Source organism: Python bivittatus, unplaced genomic scaffold (assembly GCF_059951505.1).
Source record: "Python bivittatus isolate LINGU-HERP-01145 unplaced genomic scaffold, Pbiv_v1 ctg000480_np1212, whole genome shotgun sequence".
In the NCBI taxonomy this organism is placed as follows: Eukaryota; Metazoa; Chordata; class Lepidosauria; order Squamata; family Pythonidae; genus Python; species Python bivittatus.
In genome coordinates this window covers 74,334,729-74,353,340 of record NW_028277075.1, presented here as the reverse complement: position 1 = coordinate 74,353,340, position 18,612 = coordinate 74,334,729, and the positions used below count along the sequence as shown (strand labels likewise).

General features: G+C 42.3%; 1 protein-coding gene across 1 annotated transcript in view; it reads left to right on the top strand.

Annotated features, from left to right (window-relative positions):
- Positions 1-18,612, top strand: part of LOC103054264 (unconventional myosin-X-like) — a 70,224-nt gene that overhangs the window by 25,069 nt on the left and 26,543 nt on the right. Inside the window, exons 13-22 of the mRNA XM_025172350.2 lie at positions 594-686; positions 2,296-2,364; positions 3,396-3,478; positions 3,921-4,029; positions 4,567-4,647; positions 5,162-5,286; positions 5,836-5,950; positions 13,543-13,649; positions 16,442-16,741; positions 17,965-18,004. Coding sequence (XP_025028118.2) covers positions 594-686; positions 2,296-2,364; positions 3,396-3,478; positions 3,921-4,029; positions 4,567-4,647; positions 5,162-5,286; positions 5,836-5,950; positions 13,543-13,649; positions 16,442-16,741; positions 17,965-18,004 — 1,122 coding nt within the window. The remainder of the gene's footprint in view (positions 1-593; positions 687-2,295; positions 2,365-3,395; positions 3,479-3,920; positions 4,030-4,566; positions 4,648-5,161; positions 5,287-5,835; positions 5,951-13,542; positions 13,650-16,441; positions 16,742-17,964; positions 18,005-18,612) is intronic.

The following is an 18,612-nucleotide window of genomic DNA, read 5'->3' as shown; positions in this document are numbered from 1 at the left end:
TTACTGTTACTGTTTATTAATTTTCTGTTGTTATCCAAATGCACCGTTGATCTTGCTGTTCGTCACCGAAGACAAATTCCTTGTATATATTTTATACTTGGTCATTAAAGTATTTTATATTTGTATTGTATTTGTATTGTAGATATTTTTGTTTTCTTTTTGTTTTCTCTCTTGTTTTCCTTCACTTTTACTTTCTTTTCCTACCTTTTCTTTTATGTTTCTCTAGTTTTTAAAAATTATGTAGAATCTTATAACAATCATTTTAAAAAGAAAAACCAATTGAACCTTTGACTGTTATATTCTTATGTCTGCTCCTCACTCCCAGCCTGGTGAAAATGCTTGGTTAAATGGAATACAACCGTGAAGGTATGGGTTTTAGCCAATACAAGGCTTCCTTTTTCTTCTGAAGCCTGAATGTGGGCATTAGTCAGTTTGAAACTCTTCTAGGATTAAGATTTGACTGTGGTACCCAGGATAATTCCTTTTAGTGTATCTGCCTTGCTGTTCTAAAAGTCTAGTTCCTCTTTGGCTTAGCAACCCACCGTGCTGTTTGTGATGAAGTGTCTGCCTTTCTCCTTGTGGTTTGACTGCAGAAACTTGGTTTGCTGGCATTAGTTAATGAGGAGAGTAGATTCCCCAAAGGCACAGATGGCACCCTCTTGGAAAAACTCCACAACCAGCATGGGGTAAGTAGGCATGCATACACACCAGTGCATTTTTCAGTTGTTTAGTTTGGGCTCCACCATTTTAAGAACATAAACAATTGAAATGCTGAGTTAAATATTGCATTTTATATGAACAAATCAGACATGGAGGGAGGAAATGGATCAGACCAGAGTTTCTTGAAAGGTAAGGTTTAGTAGAAAGGCATCCCAAGCTCTCTCATCCATCTGCCAAGCAGTCCAATGGGATGAATAAAAAAAGGGAAACATTTAGGAGGAAGCATTTCTTTAATTACATCAGACCCATTCAGAGCTATAAAACTTCAAAACCAGATTTTGAATTGGGCCTGGGAAAAAGTGTAGTCACTACAATTATCTCTGTGACTGGCATCAGCAAGTAGCGTGTCCTCTTGAGCAGCTTACTCTTTACTCTAACCACAAAGATAGGGTGCACTGTGCCAATATAACCTAGGTATTATTGTGTATATTGAACAGGAACCAGTTCTGTACATCTTCATTCCTTGTATCTGTTGAACAGAGGAGAAATAGGAAAATAAAGCCAGGCTAAGGAACCCATTTTGGCTCGCAGGCTGGGCACCTTCTGGAGGGACGCTTGACCTCTCTTGGTGGGGCCAGAGCTGCTCCTCCTCCCCAGAGGCTGCCCACTGTTACCATGTGGATCTCCAGAGTCTCACTGCCCTTGCTTGTCTCAGTAGGAAAAAGAAGAGGCAGGCCCCACTTCAGAGCACTTCCCAGGGAGGAGATAAGAGTTTTCAAAAGGGTATAATCTCAATGTTCAGAAAATGCCACTCATGCTGTAATTAATGGGAAGAGAAACCTTCCAGGTATATAATATACTTGATTTCAATACTTTAAACTTCCTCCCTTTCAATTTGGCTGTTTTTCTGGTGGTCATATAATATAATATGACCTCCCTCCCTCTTCAGAACTGTGTGGATTTTTCAAGAAGGGGGCAAAGGGAGAAATCAAGCAGAACCTGATATTCACATTTAATCTTTTCTGTTTTCCTTGGCTGGAACCCTACACCAGCTCTGTCATATGATAAAAAGGTTGCTCAGGCGATAAAGTACAATTAGCGCTCTTCAGAATAAAGCAAACAGAGATCTCCCTTAAGCAAATGACCCTAAGAAATGAAAAGCAGCTAAGATGCAGTGGGTGGAAGTTAAAATTAGGTTAATAATTCAGGCTAGAATAGACTTCCTTGTTTAGTTTATTTGACAAAACTTAAAAGACATGGAGTGGACTTTGTGAAGAACATGTTCTGAGGAATCCAGGAGAGAGTGGGAATGCAGTTAGCTGAAACACTTTGTGGAGAAGCAGAGGTTCATCTAGAAGGATCCATCCAGGCTCCTCAGAATGTGCTGGAATTCTGCTGACAGAGACCTTTGCCATTTTTCTTCCTTCATCAATCTATTTTTGGCTAAATTGTCATGGTAACTAGAGGAAATCTCTTCAAGTAAAATGGCACGCGCCGCACCCAGACAAGTGGCCCTGGACCATTTCTGCAATGTGCTGCTGTTTGCAGGTTATGGGATTGCGAAGTCTTTGGTTAGAAAATGTTACTTCAGGTGCGTCTGTGATAGCAAACATATTTCCCTCACTTTCGTTTCAGAACAACCAATATTACCTGAAGCCCCGAGTGACAGATTTCCATTTCGGGATCCAGCATTATGCCGGAGAAGTAGGTGCATTTTAGCTCTATAGCTGAGAGGAGGCTGGCAGTATTCAAGGGCTTTTGAACAATTAGGACTAAGCCCACAATCTGCAATTCAAAGTAGACATTTTTATGGCTGCAGTGGGCAAAGGGCCAGAGTGTCTCGGGTTTCTTTAATTTGAACAAATAATAGGCTTGTTGAGGACCAGAGTGCACATTACAGTTGCTATGGCTTGGAAGCTCTTACACACGATAATGTTTTGGGCTTATATGCATACCTTTCATATCCTCATTAACTGCTGAAGGTGGCATACAGCCCAGCAGTGTGCAAGTGAGGCTCCCTGCTTTAAGACTGCGTAAGCTGGGCAGCCCTTCCTGATCTGGCGCCTGTGCTGACTGGGCAATCGTGGGAATCAGAGTCCAATACATCTGGATGGCACCGGGTTGGGGAAAGTAGCTGTAATGAGTACTCCAAGCTACAGCTACAGATTTTTTATTCTGGAGGAAGAGGCTCTTTGGGTATTGCCTAATTGGGCCATATGAACTGCATGCACTGTGTAGGTTCTGTGGTGAGTTTTTGGTCATTACAGCCTGAAAGTAGGCTGTGGTCAGCACAGAGCAGCTTGTCAAAGAGCTGATGGGCTATGGAACGGATTTATCTGTAAATGTTTATTCTGCCCTTCCTTTGAGGAAGCATGGTGGCCCACACTGTCTCCCTCACCTGCCCCCGGTTTTGTTTTCCCCTTACAACAACTCAGTGAAGTAGGCTGGACTAAGAAACAAGAAGTAGTTCAAAGCAACATGGTGAGCTTAATGACTGAGTTTGGATTTGAATCTGGGTCTCCCGAGTCCCAATCCAGCACTCTGTTCATGACATTGTGTTGGCTCTGCTGCCACAGCTGAATGAGAGTGGAGAGATCTCCATTTGGTCTGATGTTCTTTTGGAGAGCTGCATGAATTGTTCAGCAATTTTTCTTCTTGTGTGTATCTGCTCAAAAAAAAAAAAAAGTCCATGCATGGCAGGTTTGGTTATTTGTATCTGAAACTGTTCCCTACAGGTCCTCTATGATGTGAGGGGCTTTCTGGAGAAAAACAGAGATACCTTTCGAGATGACATTTTAAACATGCTGAAGGATAGCAGGTAAAGAAGCTCCAGCCATTTCCACTGAAGGAGAATTAAGTGAAGCTGCTAATGCTAAGGAGAGGGAGTAAAAAAAAAATTGCATAGGGAGAGTCACTCCTTGGCTGCTCAGTAATGTGGCCCCAAAGATGTGGTGGGGCACAGGTTTCTAGCACTCACTGTGGCCGTTTAGTAGGCTGGGTACTCTGTGGACCTCCAGAGCCTCTTCAGGGCCGCTGGAGAGTTAACTCTCCTATGGTTGGTCAGATCTCTCTGCTGGACTTGGTGCTTATCTGCTCTTAAATTGTAGCCCTTCACAGTGGCCTTCTTGACTCCTACATTATCCCCAGGGAGGAAGCATCCATTTCCTAGTTTAAAGCAGTGCAAGCAGCAGCATATGAGTTCTTGCTTTAGAAGTTAGTGTTCCGTGGCATCTCTCTCTTATACTCCTCTTTCCACCCAGGTTGGATTTCATCTATGACCTCTTTGAAAGAGTCTCTAGCTGCAACAGTGAAGACACTCTGAAGTTGGGAACTCAGAGACGCAGGCCAACTGTCAGCTCCCAGTTCAGGGTAGGAGCAGGAGGCCTGCAAATGTGCATGTGAAAGTGCCTTTAGAAACATTTCAGTAGATGTGCTTTTTTTTTTCTTTAAATCCAGTAAATCAGAGAGACGTACCGCCGGTGTATGTAGATGAGGATTCAGATTGTAGGCCTGCATCCTTCTATGCTTCAGGCCCCACTTTTTAATTTTTTTAAGCTGCAACACTTAAAGGGATTGGGAAAGGAGACGTGATGAGCCAGTCAGTGCAGTGCATTGCCCACTTCTTCTGTAGACTGTCACAAAAGGTGTTCAGTGATGCCAGCCTTGAGAGAATGTCGATTATCCAACTAGTACCTTGCAGTTATGCTTCTAGACCAATTCCACCACGCTTTTCATGGCTGAGCACCAGTTGTAGGAAATATCGGATGATGTGACAGCTGATGCTCGGTAGTTTCTTCTCCTTCCTCTCACCTTTTTTTTTTACATCAGAATTGTAAAAGTGTCTAACGCGCTTTCAGAATGATAGTAAATGTGGTCCTGAGAATGACATCTACTGCTCTTTTCCAGGACTCCTTACATTCCTTAATGGCTACGCTCAGCACTTGCAACCCACTGTTCATTCGCTGCATCAAACCAAACCTGGAAAAGGTGACTTTCTGGAGGTGGGGAATGCCAGCTGAACAGGGAAGGGAGGTGGGAGCTTCACCGTGATTTTCAGTGGCAGCTAAGCTGAAGCTTTGCTGACTGGAAAGGGTGTTTCTCCTTTTCTGTGGGATTCTGGATTCCTAGAAGTTTGTGTCCAGGGATAGCACAACGGATACAGAAGAAAGGGCCAGTTTCTCAGTAGACTTTTCTTAAAAGGGCTGCTGCTATCTGCAACTCATATACCCATTTAATGCCCTTCCTGTAACACATTTGGAGATAAATCTTGCATCTGAATTTTTTCCTTAAGCTTAGTGGTTGTTTAAAATCTATTTGATCCCCTCTGTGTGTAGGTGTTTGTGTGCACATTGTACATATATGTGCATGCAGAACTAATTGATTGAGATGCCAAGAATGACTTTTGCAATGCTTAGGTCAAAGTAATGTTTGTCATACAAGCAAATCACTTAAGTTGCTATCTCTCATGCTTGGTTGGTCTCCACTCTTGACTTTTCTTTAGGCTCCAAATCTCTTCAGTCCAGATGTTGTGTTGAAACAGCTGCGATACTCGGGTATGCTAGAGACAGTGAAGGTTCGGAGAGCTGGGTTTCCCGTGCGGCGTCTTTGTCAAGATTTCCTCTGCAGGTAAAAGAGAGACACTGCAGTTCTTAGGAATGAGGGTTGTAGAGAAACCAGATATGACTTTTTTGTTTGCTATGTCTGGATTCTGTGGAAGGTGAAATTTAGGAAAACTGCTTCTGCCTCATACGTTTGAGCAAGCTACCTCTTTTTCTTCCATAAAACCAATTAACACAGTATTATACTCTTCTTACCTGCTCAGAGGCATTTACATATCTATGTTTGATTGGAGGATGGAAAATAATTAAACATCCTTTCCTCCCTGGACCCCCTGAAAAACATACTGAATTTATTATCCTGCAATCAGGTTAAATTTCATTTTATATGTGTAATGTGTTTGCACCAGTAAGAATTATTGCCATTCCCCTTCCCAGATGCCTCTTGTGTTGTGGATGTTTGGAAAAGTTAATGGATTCAGTTAAAAGACCTTTTGCCCTATCACAGCTCAGAAGCAAAAAGAGAGCTGGAAAAGGAGAGCGGCCAATTGCATCCAATGTGGAGGAAATCTTGCTTCACACCTGTTTCTGATCAAGAGCTTTTGTTTGTTTATTACAGATACAAAATGCTCTTGAAGAATTGGAACAACCCAGATAGTGCAAGAACCACATGTGCAAACTTTCTGCAGATGTATGACAACACCCAGAGAGAATGGAAGCTGGGAAAAACCAAGGTAAAACTAATTTCCCCAAAGAATCCAATGGAGAAATGCTGTGCAATAACATTGTTCACAGTTACCTGCATGTATGATGGCTATTAGTTTTAGAACTTTGGGATCTGCCTCTACTTTAATCCATTGACCTAGCCAGGCTCTGGACCTGTTGAGTCTCACGTATTTTTTCATCACAGAAGTCTGAATATATCTTCCTTTCTTTCTCCCAGCAAGCCTGTTAGGAGCATAATATACACCCTGCTGTTCTCTCAAGAGTGTATTGGCATATGGTCTCCAGGTGTGATTGCTTAGCTGACTTAACACTGAACAGAGCACAAAATATTGTATTAGAAAATGTAGTTAAAAGTCATTAGTTCAGGAACAGTGGGGAAGCTGTGCTGACCCACCACTCCTCTAGTCCTGCATGTTATAGCCTCTTGACCCCCAACCTGCTCTCTTCCTATCCTATCCCCCCATCCTGTGATGTAAGTCAGCAGGCAGTTAAGTTTATTAAACACACACAGAGAATGAACTAAATGGGTCCAGGAGTGCATTAGAGCACCCATTTCTCCTAGATTTTGCTCTTTTTCAAAAGCAGCAGCACAGCTGTTCGGCACTCTCCCTTGCTTGACTATTAAATAATTTCTACTGAAATTCATTCTCTGCTGAATTTTGATTAAAGTCAGGGAGGATATTGAAGTGCCTATGCTTTGTATTTAAACTCATACTTCAGTTCCTGGTATCATCAATTAAAATATCTTCAGCTAACTGCGAAAAGGTTTTCTGAGATTTTGGAGAACTGCTGCCAAGAGCACTGATTACAATTTTGGATTGGATATTTCTGTTATCTGATTGAATAGAAAGCAACTCCTTATGCTGATCTCTTGCCAGAATTTCATTGGTAACTAGCTAGTCATCTGTGGTGCAGGTGGGTGCCAAGTAGCTTCCAGTGCCCAAGTGGCCTAAAAAGACATGCTAATGTGATTCCAGCTAAATAGACCAGAAATGGTACAAAATATTTTCCCCTCTCCTTCAGGTTTCCAAATCAACACAATTACAACAGTAATTGCGCTCCTAGTATAATTTTTTGGGTAGGCACATATCTAATGAGAAGTTTGAAGATAAATTATAGTCACATCCATGCCTGAGCACAAGTAGTCCTCGACTTACAACCACAATAAGAACTGGAAAACTGGTTGTTAAGTGGTGCAGTTGTTAAGTGAGGCATCATGTGACCACCTGATTTTACAACATTTTTTGGCGCAGTTGTTAAGGGAATCACACAATCATTAAGTGAATCACACGGTCCCCATTGATTTTGCTTGTCCGAAGCTGTCTGGGAAGGTTGCAAATGGCAATCACGTGACCCCAGGACGCTGCAACCATCATAAATACATGCCAGTTGCCAAGCACCCACATCTTGATCACGTGACTGTGGAGATGCTGCAACTGTCGTAAGTGTGAGGACTGGTGGTAGGTCACTTTCAGCACCTTTGTAAATTCAAACAGTCGCTAAACAAATGGTCGAGGACTACTGTAGAGAAGAATAACAAAAGTTGTATTGAAAAGAATGTTTAAAAAGTTAGGACATTATTGCACTGAGGAATAACTAGAAATTAAATATGCCAAAACCAGGTCTAGTTTGGGGAAATGGCCCAAAATCTTTCAGCGGCTATAGAACAGTATAAGCAGTTTAAATATCTAGGAATAATATTTTATTTGTTCATTCGTTCATTCATTCTATTTGGAGGCTGCCTGACTCCCAGACAAGTCTGGGCAGCTTACATCTCAAAAACAAGAAAAAATAAAATAGAGAACAGATACATGCATGTCCAGAAAAAAACACAACACTACCAAAAACTGACAAAAAGAACTGGCAGGGGCTCATAAACCACCCTAACCTCAGGCCTTGGAGCAAAGCCAGGTTTTTAAAGAGTTGTGAAACAACTGAAAGGTGTTTAATAAAACATTATTTTGGAAGGCTGACACAGAGTACAGTGATATAGTGCAAATTTAGCAAGCAGTGCCTGCTGACTTCCAATATGTTTACTGGTAATTGGAGTAATACACTAGTGTTGAATGGAAATAAATGAATGGCATTATGCTATTTTTCAGGGTCACTGTACAGCACTTTCTCTGTATTAAGGATGTGCAAAACCTTCTGTGTATAGATCATTCAGTGCCTAGAACAGTCAGGTTCAGGTGGTCCATGACTGGACCAAAACACACATGTTGCATGTTTCATCTGGACATGGAACATGTATGTTTGGTCCAGGCACAGACCCAAAATGTGTGTTTCAGGTTTAGATGTTAAGGGTGCTGAAAAGACAAAGCTGGCAGTGATGGGCAGGCGGATACAGGCTCTGGGGAGATTGGGAGAAGGAGCAGGTGAGCCGGTTGGGTTATGCTGTGCGTGACATGAAGTGTAGCAAAGGAAGTGAAATGAAGGCACTGGGATGATGGGGGAGGGACTAGTGGATGTGGCAGGTTGGAGCCTGTTGCATTTGAAATCCATTGCAGGAGACAAGAAAGGGGAAGGAAGACAGTGGGAGAACCATTTGGAGGACTGGTACACAAATCATGCAGAGGAGGACAGGGAGAAAGGAGCCTTGACCTACTTGTCTTGCAAGACCTGCTCAGAATTTGTCTTGGTTAAAACCCAGAACAAGAGGTTCCAGGTTTCGGGTCAGATGGACTGCAATCTCCTGGCTAAACTCCCAAGCCGCAATTGTGTTTCATATGTGGAACAAGGCACTTTTCCCCCCCATGTTATGTACGTCTCTACACTGCATGTCTACCAGTGCTCCTATTGCAGGAGAGATAGAATGATGACTACTAAAATTAGGACAGAGGCCAATTAAATGCAATTAAGAATTCCTGCTGCTACCAGCATCACTCTCTTTATTCCACACAACAAAGACCTCTTTTTCCTACAAAAGGCCTGTACCAGGTTTTCCCCAATATTTTCTTTAAGACTATTTTAGATGTTCTAAATCAATAAAGCCACTGGGGAACCCAGTTCTTTGGGGCGGTAATTAAATAAGTAGCCTAGCAGTAGCCTGCAGTCCACAAGGCAGGCCATATTCCTTCATTAAACAGCTTCTGGTGTGATCCAGGGGGCTGCCAGCTTTTACCCCTGCAAGTAGCCTTTAACCCCCCAAAGTTGTAAAAATCCAGGAGAAGAAACTGTAAAGCAATGGGACCCAATCAGAATAATCAAGGACATCTGGAGCTATTATAATTAGTTTCTGTGGATTTTCGGTTCTCTTCCCTGTGGCATTAGATTGTTATTTTCTTGGGACTAGGCAGACTCTGACTGATAGTATGTTCTGCAGATGGGGCTGCCCGGAGCAAACTGGAGAGGGAGGAAAGCTCAGGCATCAGAGTAGAAAGGACACTGCTGTCTTTCCGCCTGCTGAGCACTTGAAGTTAATAAATCAACCTTGGAGCCATTAAAAAGAACAGGCTCCAAGCGACTGATGCATAGATAACTAACCTTTGATCCCCCACCCCCCCAAGAACAATGGGACTTTCTCTCTTGTACACGTGTTGCTAGACCATCTGAAAAGGATTGGCTGTCTCACTGTCCTGCATTGGTACAAAGCAAACTAGGCTGTTTTTGGCAGCTCTAGAGCCCAACTTTATAGGCTTCTCATTGCAGAATGAGCAAGGGGAGGAGCATCAGGGTGGGTGAAAGATGCTCTTCTTTCCACAGAATGCTTTGTTCCATTATTTGCAGGAATAAGACACAAGCAAATAGGGCCAATTTTAAGAAAGATATTAGCAGGTAGAAAAGACAGCCATATTCATGACCAGACAATGAGAGTTTACTCAATAATGCTCAATGATTACACAAAAACAGGTCCAAATTGCTAGGGCACAGAGCATCCTTTTTTCTGAGTAACATGGAGATGACAAGTTAAAAACCTTTGGGAAGTGTCAGGTAGGTTAAACTTAAACTGCAAGTTGTTCTTTTTTTTTTTTTGTACCAAAATAAAGTGGTGATTTTTCCAACCCATTTGGATTGGAACAGCACATTTGTGCAATAGCTTTTTGTGCTATTGGGGTAGGAACACCTTTGATGTCAGTTTGATGGGATATGACTGTGATAATCTGTAGAATTAAGGATGTGTGAAGCATTTTTTTAAACCCATGTGATTAATACTGGGTTGGCTCTCATAACCCCTTTCATTAGGGGAAGGCACTTGTAAGGCTTGAGCAGAGTATAGCTGCTGAGGGGGAGGAATGTGAGTTGTGTGGGGTTTCCTTCTTAAAATTAGCTGGCTGTAGCTTTGACCAGAAGATAGATCAGAATTTATTCCACCTAGCAATCTTCCCCAACCAGAGCACTTTCCAAATCTAAACATTCAGCTCCTACAATTCACAACTAACATAGCCACAACCAGCATGGCACCAAGACTGGACAAGACTGTTTAGGGTAGTGTTTCTCAACCTTGGCAACTTTAAGCTGTGTGGACTTCAACTCCCAGAATTCCCCAGCCAGCAATGTAGATTGTAGATAAAAGTCAACACCAAGTCAGAGTGTTATAGGAACATTTTTCACCCCTTTGTACTGCACACATTACATGGGAGAAAACCAAGATTCACTCCTCTATAAGCACAGCAGATTCTTTCATCCAATCCTGGCTCTCTGGTAAGAATGCTTACATAATACATATGCCCATATTGTTGTGTTATTCATATATTACTTGTTTAGGTGCATTCCTTTTTTTAAAAAAGAAATCTTATTATTTGTCTCTATCGTATGTCTCATTTTACTGACCCTCTTTTATGTTTTTTAATAATGGCCTGATCCACAGGAATTAAATGTATCCTTATATAGAAGTAAAAACTTAACCTGGCTGCATTTCTGTTTATCCTGCCTGCTGCTCACAAGCACAGGAGCAGGGTAAGGAAGCAGTTGGCAATTGTGGCTTAGGGCAGCCCAGGCACTCTTTTACCTCAGGTTTCTGAAAAATGAATAGGCCTTAAAGCAGTCCTGAGTTTGTCTTGTGAAACCGGTCCCTTTGTTTTGGCCTAGAGCAGTGTTTCTCAACCTTGGCCACTTGAAGATCAGTGGACTTCAACTCCTAGAATTCCCCAGCCAGCATGTGGCCAAGGATGAGAAACACTGGCCTAGAGAATGGGCTATAATTTTCTCAGCGTGAAACAACGGGGAAGCATAGTGTCCCCCTTTGTTTCTTGAGGTGTTATGAGATTGCAGGTACTGTGTCCCTGTCCGGTGAGCCTGACAGGCCTGCTGTGTTCCTGTTCCTGCCTAGGGAAGAACAGGGGGCCCTGGGAAGTTATGCGCATGTGTGACTATGGGCGTTGGCTTCAACATGTGCTGGGCAGGATGGGAAAAGGAGTAGGAAATGCTTCCTGCAGCATGTATTCAAGGGGTATTTCTATACTGAGCAATTGTTTTGGGGAGGAAGGAAAAGGATTCGTGTAAGGAATTGTGGAGCACAGGAAAGGAAGAGGAAGGCAAGATGGCCTTTGTATTTCTCATTAGGAGCAGAGCAGCTGCCAGTTGTCAATCGTGGAGGTTTGAATTTTTTCAGGGTCCTAGTAGAAGTACAACTAATCAGCTCTGTCCTGCTTCAATGCCAGCTTTGCCCATCACACCATGGTCTTCTGGTTTTCTTCCTGGGGCGATCTGAAATACACCTGCAATTTTATTTCTTGCTTATAAAATGAATGCTGCTTCATCAGTGCATAAAAGCAAAATCATATACCCAACAATTGTGCTTTAACATTTGTGTGTGTACAGTGTTTGCATCCAAAAGGTTCTCCTTTCTCACCCCTCCAGCCTCTGGAATATTTTAATGCAGCTTATCTAACTCCCATATGCAACTCAGTGATGTGATACCCATACTGATCTCTCCCCAATTCCCAATATAGCCTTTTGAACAATATACATGTGACTGTGAGTTTTTTTCTCCACTTCTGAGGCAAAATAGGAAATGCAGAATTCTTTAGAAGAGGAGATAAGATACAGTGATAGAAAACGCTTGTCTTGATACTCTTCCCATTTTAGAGCATTGTCAGAAGATTAGCCAGGTTAAGGGGATTGGAAGGCCAAGTGCACATCTAATCTCAACAAAGTTGTGGGGAATGGAGCCCCATAAAGATTACCCACGTTATATCTTCCAATTGTGTTGCTGAGATGTCATTGGACTTCTCTTTAGCTGCTTCTGAAAGAAACAAATGTGAAATGCAATTGCATTTATAAAATTGAGTTGTGGTGCCTTTACCTTACTTGAATGTGAAAAATGGGTCATGCATGTAGTCACCAAAGAAGAGTTCTGGGGTTATGCCATTAACTCCTTTCATGCTTCCTTAGCCCCCAGAAGAATGCTACATTCAAAATATCAAGTTCTATCTATCTTTGTCTCTGTGAATTTATTGCTTAATATACCTGGTTGAGTATATTAAGGTCCATTATTGGAAGCAGGTATCAGTGAATAAATGTAGTCACCAGAACCAGAGTGGGTGAAGAAACCATTATGGCTCCACAGAACATGGCCCAAGGCCATTTTTTAATGTCTCACTTCTGCTACATGTTCTAAGACGCTTTTGCATCCTTTGTGGCATTGCAAAGAATCCTGAGATTCACCTTTTAGACTGTGCATTGCTTCACTATGGATAAAAAAGTATTGGTGTTTAAATACCAATACCTCCCCCCCCCCCTTTTCAAATAATAAGGCAGGAATGAGAAGCAGGGGAGGCAAGCTAATGAATTATTTCCAGGCCCTGCAGTTGGAATCTTAATACCTCATCATTAGAACATCCACTGGGACTTATGCAATACAATTCTCTTTATTGATGTCCATTTAAGAATCTGATCTGAAAATTTCAGATTGTGAATTTCCAGTGGCCCCCAGATGCATCTAAAACATGGTAACAGCCATCTGTTAATGTGCATGTCAGAATAAGCCTGGGTCTTGAGGGGATAATTGTAGAAAAAGCAATACAAAATAATTCTCCAGCTCTTTTTAGCAGACAAAAAATGAGGGAAAGGCTGATATGGGGCAGAAATGCTAATCAGCAGCCAGAGGAAATGTGGATGATTTAGTTGCAGTGCAGGAATTGGTCTTGGGCACCTCTTCTTTTTGGTCCTTCTTTGGGGGGATGGGTCTCTTGGCATAATTGAACCAGTTTTCCTGTGGATTCCTCTCACTGTGGGCTTCTCTCAGTCCTTATATGCAGGTGGTATCCTATAACTGCTTTAGGAGTTTTAAAGGGCATGCTCCAATTACCTTAGAAAGATAAGGCTATGTCAGGAGAAGGGTTAAAGAGGAGTTGTAAAAGCAGTGCAGCCTCCACCTCCTCCCCCCCTTTCCCTCTCCTTCTCTCCACCCCCCCAATCCTTGAGCACAGTGCGGGGGCTGGGCTGACCGCTCAACTTTTCCCCTGTCCATCCGTGCTGACACCCGGAGGGAAGGGCTGGCGGAACAGCAGGGACGGCTCTGCTGCAGGAGCGTAAAAGGAGCCCTCTGTGTCTGGTTACTCTGAGCAGGCGGGCTGGCAGGCATGGGATCTGCTGGTGCTGCCTGGGACTTGCTGTTTCCTCTCTTTGTGTTTGGCGAAACTCCTCCCCGGGGTACTAGGTTTTCCTGAAGGAGGTTCTGGAACAAAAGCTGGAAAAGGCCCGGGAAGAGGAGCTGAAGAAGGCGGCCACCATCATCCGAGCCCACGTCCTGGGCTACATGGCAAGGTCAGTGCCTGAATTGCCTGCTTCGCTTGGCTGCAGGGCTGCCTGCTGCCTCTCTGTGCCCTGGGCTTCCCCCATTCTTTCCTTCCCTCCCCATTCCTGCTCCAAGGCCTCCAAGTATTTCTCAGAGGCAAAGTTAGCCACTTGCTCTGACTTTCTCCTGTTGCATTTTTCGTTCTCCATGAAGCTGCCCCTGCCTAGATCCCCCGCCCTCTCCTCTTTGCCATTCATTCAAGATTCCTGCCTTGATTCGGAACTGCTCAGCATTAAGGCCATGACAAACTCTGTCCAGTTCCTGCTTCTCTACAGGGGTCTCTTGGTAGAGCTGTAAGCAGGGTTGTGTTTCATCCCCGCTCTGTTGGCTCCTTACCTATGTCTCTATTTTTAACTTACTGTCACCTCTTCTTCCATAGTGAGCTGGGCTTTGTCTCAGCTTGTTCAGGCAAATTGCACTATACTGTATGCCCATTGAGACAATCACCTGCATTCATAGATACAGCGGTGTTGCTATAAGGACAAATAGACAGTATGTCTTACAGGATAGCAACGTAGCAGCGTAGAAATTAGGACTAATTCAGTGCGATTTATATAGGTTTGTCTTTTTAAAACATTTTTAGACTTACTTAACGTTGCAAAGAAAGACTGGAAGATCCGTGAGCGGTGCCTAGTGAAATCCCAGACACCATTGGTCCAGGTGAAACTAGAAGGAGAGAGGGAAACTGTTCAGAACTGCTAAGGGTGGGGTTTTTTCCCCATAACTGTCAGAAGCAAAATAGAAGTCTTCAGCTTTTTTTTACACAGTTAGTAAGTGTACTAGTACTTACAAAACTTATAGGAATACTTTAAGTTTTTGCCAAGCAAACTAGAACAGGAATGTTGATGAGACCTCACACCAGGGATAGATAACCTGGTGCTCTCCAGATATGACTGACTAGAGTTACTACAATCTCTTGCCAATGGCCATGGTGGCTGGAATGGATTGGAACTGAATAGTTTCCAGTTACGAACAAGACTCTACATTTTGTATAAACCAGCTGCAATTTGAGGGAAGCCTAAGCAAGGTTTGGTTCTAGTGCACCTAAACTTTTGTCTCGCTGCTGAAGCTATTTTTGCCACTAGCACCACTCCTATAATTGTCGCACAAAATAACTTTTTAAAAAGTGCGCACATGTATGTACAGTTCAAGTTATTCTGCTTCTATTACTGCTTTAGAGAGGCAAAGAGCCATATAGAAGAGAGATCTCATGGCACCATTAACGAGCAACAGTTGGTTAATTATTTTATTTATTTTTGTTATTTTACTTTTTCTTGGTGGTGTTATGCTACTTGGATTTTTTGTCCAAGCAGCCATCCCACCTGCCAGTCCCTGGCCATATGGGTGGGTGATATGGTTTCTTGGAATTTAAATGTGGTGCTGGCATTACTGGCTATTAAAGCACAACTTACGTGGAATGGGAATAAAGCTGGACTGGGGATGCTTTTAAAGCAGAAACGCAAGGAGTGGGAAGGGCTGTTAAGTGTTTTCCCTTGGTAGAGCTGGCATGGAATAGCTTGGGGATGCGCACTGGGATGGGGGAATTTTGATGGAGCATGAACAAGGAGGGTTCAATATCCCTTCCTCCCATTTACTGTTCTAGTGCATGAAACCAAGCCTTTCCGTTCCCCACTCTATCAGTTTGATGCTAGCCAGAGTATGGGCCTCCTACCGATGTGTCTGATTTGGACCCTGGGGTTTCACCAGGATTTGAACACAGTTTTAAAATCTTACTTTTATATTCTTAAGGATAGGAAACCTTTTTGGTGGGAGAGAAGTGAATCCATTTTTTATTGATTGAATTAGTATTTTAAGGGAGTTTTGATTCTCAGAGTTCTACACGATATAGTCTTAAGGCTGCAGAACACTGCTGTTACTATTTACTGGCACCATTTCTGAGGTTTTTTGCAGGGGTTTCTCTTGCTAAGGGGCACCAATTTCTTAGCTCTTGTAAGTATCTTTTCCCCAGGTAATGCTTCTGTTCTACACAAACATTCAGGAATGTAGTGTAAGGTCTATTAGTTCTCCTAATTGATCCCCGTAAAAGAAAAAAGGTAGCTTCATCTATCATGGATTCACAGAAGCAGGTCCACAAACATTAACACCCCCCACCCTCAGCTCTAGATCTTGAGTTCAGGCAAGGACAGGATCTGTACCTAGAACGTTTCAATGATTCCCATTATCGACAAGCTAGCTATCAAGAAGACTGCTTCTGAATATTAATAGGGTGCCTGGCCTCACTGCCAAGCAGCAAATGATTTTCTGGAAGCTGAGGTCCATCGTAGTTTTTATTTTTATTTTTAAAACTGACTACTGTCATTTTTTAAGATAGCAAGCAGGATAACAATCTCTGCCTGTCTTTATGGGAACATTAAAAAACCAGACTGATGTAAGTTAGGAGAAAATAAAGATGTGAATTGACTCTGTTCGGAGAGATTTAAAAATGCCAGTTTGGCATGGACAGGGTATATTTTGCATTGCCCCAAAATTCTTCCATTTGTTGTGCTTAGCAGAAGAAGATCACATGCAGAAACTGGAAATGAATGGCATTCTCAAGACTTGGAAACCCCATAGATAACAGATTGAGGGAGAATAAGAGAATGGCAAAGTGGCTTCTTGGAGCATTGTCTATTTGGAGAGAGTGTTGAGTCATCAAATCAGGCATCTCAACACCACAGGGCAAAATAGCAGCTGGAGAGACTTTTGGAAGAATGGTGATTATGTTGATGTGGCCTCCATGTTTATATGCCTTTTCATTCAGGAAGAAGTATCAAAGAGTGCTAGCCAGTGTTGTGACCATCCAAAAGAATTATCGTGCTCACTTCTGGAAGAAGTCTCTCTTACGCCTGAAAGCCTCTGCCATTGTCCTGCAGAAGCATTGGCGTGGGCACCTAGCTCGCAACCTCTACCAAGACCTGCTGCAAGAAAAGCAGAGGCAGAAACAGGAAGCTGAGGAGCAGAGGCGACAAGAAGAAGAGAGGATTAGAAAGGAGGAAGAAGAAAGGCAATGGCAAGAAGAGAGGGAGCATAGGTGGAAGCAAGAAGAGAAGGAAAAGAAAAGGTACAAGCCACCATAGTTACATTTCTGAGAACTGTTTTTCACAAATGAGATGGTAAAGCCAGGTCTCGCTTGGTCCATTTTGGACTGCTAGAGTGAGGGAGCTCCATACAAAGAATTCTCTGTATGTGGAATCAAGCTACTATATGAAACAAATAATTATATTTTTATTATTTATCATAATTATAACAATTATTTATATACTTATTCTTATTCATTATAATTATCATATAGAAAGCCAGTTTGGTCTAGTGGTTAAGGCTCCGGCCTAGAAAGCAGGAGATGGTGAGTTCTAGTTCCACCTTAGACACAGAAGCTGGCTGGGTGACTTTAGGCCAGTCCCCCTCTGTCAGCCCAACCCACCTCACAGGGTGGTGGTTGTGGGGAAAATAGGAGGAGGAAGGAGTACTAGGCATGTTTGTTACCTCGAGTTATTTATAAAAATAATAAAAGCGGGATAAAAAAAATCTAAAAAAAAAAGTGAAATGAATATTCAGTTCCCAACTCTGAGGCAACCTAACATTATCTTTGCAGGTTGGTGATCCTGAAGGCAAAGATAACTCAGAGATTGCAAAGCAGTGGCAGCTGCTCCTTTCTGAGTTACTTTCTCTGCCATGGGATCTTACTAAAACTGAACTATATTTTGGGGAAACATTGCTGGAGAAGAGTGTCCTTAAAAAATTCAGCTTTTTTCAAAAGTTCTGCCACCTTTGATTGCACATATCTTTGTTTTCCCCATCCAGTTTCCCAGCTAATTGGGGAATAGGCCTAAGAGAGTCTTTCTGTTCTATATAAGCCTAGGTGTTTGCCTGTCTTAACCTAAAGCAATTGCTTCTTAGAATTTAATTAAATAATGTTTTTTATGATGATGAATTGTTATCCATCATGAGGCAACCTATTTCTTTTAGCTAGCCACAGGCGGTCTGTATTGTGAATCGTCCACATATATCAAGTAGCAGTCAGTTCCTGCTCTGAAACCTTTAAGAAAATCCAACCTTCTGAAAACCCAAGCTTTTAATTAAATGTCCTATAATAAATTCTATGGAGTTGAAGGCTTTGTAGCAGCTTTTAACCAGGACATAAATAACTAAGGCAGCTATACTGCATTGATTTTCAGTACTAGAAACTGAAAAGAAAGACAGTGTGACTGTCTCTTACTTCTTTGTGAAATCTCTGGCAAGCTGGGCTGTGGATTTTATTGAATAACTGTGCTTCATTTTGAACAGAAAAAAGGAGCAGTTGGAAGCAGCACTGCAGATGGCTCAGGTATGTTCTTTGTTGCTCCAACCTTCTGCCTTTTCTTCAGGGTCACCAGCAGAACCCCAACCCACCACATGACTTGTCTTTTTCTGAGAGCACTGTTAGCTGTGTGCATTTCTTTGAAATAGCTGTGGGGTGCATTTAGTTCACAGTTTATCACTTTTAGACCAAAATCTTTGTGATGCTAAGTGGGAAGGGAAATTTAACCTTTTCCTCTTATGACCATAATTGTCTTAAGTCTATATACATAGTACCCAAAGCTGCTATTTGACTTGAGAGGGAAGTTTCTGAGAGTGACAGCTGATGCTTTCCTTTTAAGCCAACCAGCAACAGAGGGATGATTTTTCAGGTCATGCAGAAGGTTTCAGGAAATTGTCAAAAATTGATTCAATTTTTGAATACACAGCACTGGATGCTGTGCAGTCATATGGAAGTCTAAATAAATCTCTGTCACACATATAGTGAGATCTCTTGCTTTCTTGTCTGAAACCCTACTTTCAGAATTTGACAGTGCTGAAATCTTACAAAATTTAGAAATTTCACAAGATTTTGACTATTTAATTTTTTTAAAAATGCTTTAATTTTAGAGGGCCACAAAGGCTATTTAAATATGC